This window comes from Beta vulgaris, chromosome 8 (assembly GCF_026745355.1).
Source record: "Beta vulgaris subsp. vulgaris cultivar EL10 chromosome 8, EL10.2, whole genome shotgun sequence".
Lineage (NCBI taxonomy): Eukaryota > Viridiplantae > Streptophyta > Magnoliopsida > Caryophyllales > Amaranthaceae > Beta > Beta vulgaris.
In genome coordinates, this window is record NC_079209.1 from 17,090,497 (window position 1) to 17,093,108 (window position 2,612).

At 36.5% G+C, this 2,612-nt stretch overlaps 1 protein-coding gene across 1 annotated transcript in view; it reads left to right on the forward strand.

Moving 5' to 3' along the window:
• Nucleotides 1-600: 600 nt before the first annotated feature.
• LOC104893473 (uncharacterized) overlaps nucleotides 601-2,612 on the forward strand; it is a 3,164-nt gene continuing 1,152 nt past the window's right edge. Inside the window, exons 1-3 of the mRNA XM_057391367.1 lie at nucleotides 601-1,989; nucleotides 2,326-2,371; nucleotides 2,552-2,612. The exon at nucleotides 2,552-2,612 is cut by the window's right edge and continues 1,152 nt beyond it. Of these exons, the coding sequence (XP_057247350.1) occupies nucleotides 1,567-1,989; nucleotides 2,326-2,371; nucleotides 2,552-2,612 (530 nt within the window). The 5' untranslated portion in view covers nucleotides 601-1,566. The remainder of the gene's footprint in view (nucleotides 1,990-2,325; nucleotides 2,372-2,551) is intronic.

Consider the following 2,612-nt stretch of genomic DNA (forward strand, 5'->3'; position numbering starts at 1 on the left):
CTAAAAGTGAACCAATTTTAGTAAATCAAAATACCTAAGTTAATTTATAAGTTATTTTGTTTAATAATTTGGGCATGATGAAGTTCATAAATTTGGGTTCGTGTAAGACTAAATGTTAATAACAAAATTTAGATGGCCCAATGCCCTATTCTATGGGCCTAAACAAGTAAAAGAAACCCAAATCATAATTTTGGGCTTGAAAGCTCCAAAGAAAACAAGAAAAAAGAAAGAAAGGAGGAAACCCCCTAAGGAAACCATGGTCAACCGACCACCTCCCCCTACTACCTCCTTGTTCCCTACACTACCTCGCCTATGATCAGGGGCGGATCCACTGTGGGTACAGTGGGTACAGTTGTACCCCCATTTTCAAAAAAAAAATTTGAGGGAAAAAAAAAGAAAAAAAGGGGAAAAAAAAAGGGCCCCAAAACTGACAAAAACGCTCCTCATTACTCTCTCAGTCTCTCTCTCTCTCACGCGTCACTAAAGTAATTACTCCCCTTCTTTCTCTCTCCTCTGGTCAGTCTAAAGAATAAAGATAACGTTTCTTTTTTCTTTTCTCTCTCCTTCTTTCTTTTCGCCTGCCGGAGTGCCGCTGTGCCGGGCTGCTTTGATGCTTTCAGTCGCCACTTTCACGCTGTGCCCAGAATTGTAGACGTTGTTCGGTTGTTGTCGCCATTTTACCCTTTGCCGCCTTGCCGGAGTTCTTCACTTCTTCTTGTCGCCACGACTACGAGCCCACGAGGCACGAGACGCCACCGCCGGCAGTAAGAAGCAGAACTCACTGTAAGTCTGTATTCTGTAACTCCCGTCGCCACTTTCTGTTTTTTTTTTTTTAATTTTTTTTATAATTTTTGCTAATTTGTAAAGGATAGATTACTTGAATAGTTGAATTGAACTTAGAGATTTAAATGTTGAATTGAAATTAGAGATTACTAATTACTTGAATAGTTGAATTGAAATTACTTGAATTGAAATTAGAGATTACTTCATTACTTGAATTGAAATTGAGATTACTTGAATTGAAATTAGAGATTGTAAAATTGGAATAGAGGTTGTGAATTGAAATTAGTTGAATTTGGAATTAAATGTTGTGAAATGTAATTTGAAACAAGGAACTTTGGTATTAATATCTAATAATATGTTTACTTATACTAGATTTGGAAGATGAAAAACAAAAGTTTAGAATCTTTTTGGAAGAGAAGTGGAGGAAAATCAGAAAAGTCTTCAACTTCATCTTCTCCAACATCAAAAGAGCCTCTAATTGAAGAATGTAATCATGAGGTTCCAATAATTGAAGAAACTAATCATGAAGCTTCTCCAATTCAAGAGGAAAATGAGGATGAGTTGCCTAATTCTTCACCGTTCGAAACTACGCCTCAAAGTAGTTTTAGAACTAATGCTTCAAGTGTTATGTATGATCTTGATCTCCTACCACATGATCCGGGAACTAGGAGGCCAATTACATCATATCCTCCTAATGATCAAGAGGCCATGAGAAGAGGATACATTACTAAAAAGCCTTGTCGACCAAGGACACATGATTTTCCTTAAAGGGAAATAGGAGGTATGCGTCGTTTTAGTGTTTCTTGGTTTGACAAGTATGATTGGCTTGAATATAGTGTTGAAAAAGATGCAACTTTTTGCTTTGTGTGTTACTTGTTCAAAGATAAAACTAGTTATCCGGGGGGTGATTCTTTTGTCAATGGAGGATTTAGGAGTTGGAATAAACCCGATAGGTTTAAGAAGCATATTGGAGGTATTAATAGTGCCCATAACCAAGCTCAAGAGAAGTATCAACTTTTCACTAACCCAAAAGCATCAATTAATGAATCTTTGAACCACCAAAGTGCCGAAGCCACGGCACTTTATAAAGCCCGTTTAACTTACTCACTTAAGTGTTTGAGGTTTCTTTCGCAACAAGGGTTGGCTTTTCGTGGTCATGATGAGAGTGAAGTATCAAGTAATAAAGGAAACTTTCTTGAGCTTTTAACATGGCTTGCTAAAAATAATAAAGATGTTATGGATGTTGTGATGAAAAATGCTCCTGGAAATAATCAAATGATTGCACCTTCGATTCAAAAGGAACTTATTAATTCTTGTGCCAAAAAAACTACTAAGCTCATTCTTGAAGATGTTGGTGAAGACTACTTTGGGATTTTAGCTGATGAGTCTAGTGACATTTCTCAAAAAGAACAATTAGGCCTTTGTTTGCGTTACGTGAATAAAAAAGGAAGTGTGTGTGAACGCTTTTTTGGTATTGTTCATGTTGAAGATACTAGTGCTATGTCACTTAAAAAAGCAATCGAGTCTTTACTTATGGACTATTCGTTGAGTTTGTCTAAAGTTCGTGGTCAAGGTTATGATGGAGCGAGTAATATGAGAGGTGAGATAAATGGACTTAAAACTTTGATTATGAATGAAACTCCTTCTGCTTACTACGTTCATTGTTTTGCCCATCAACTTCAATTGACTCTTGTTGCTGTTGCTAAAGATAATGGTGATTGTATTTGGCTTTTTGAACAACTTGGATATTTGTTGAATGTTATTGGAGTTTCTTGTAAGCGTAGAGAAATGCTTCGAGTAATTCAAGCTCAAGAAGTTGTGGAAGCATT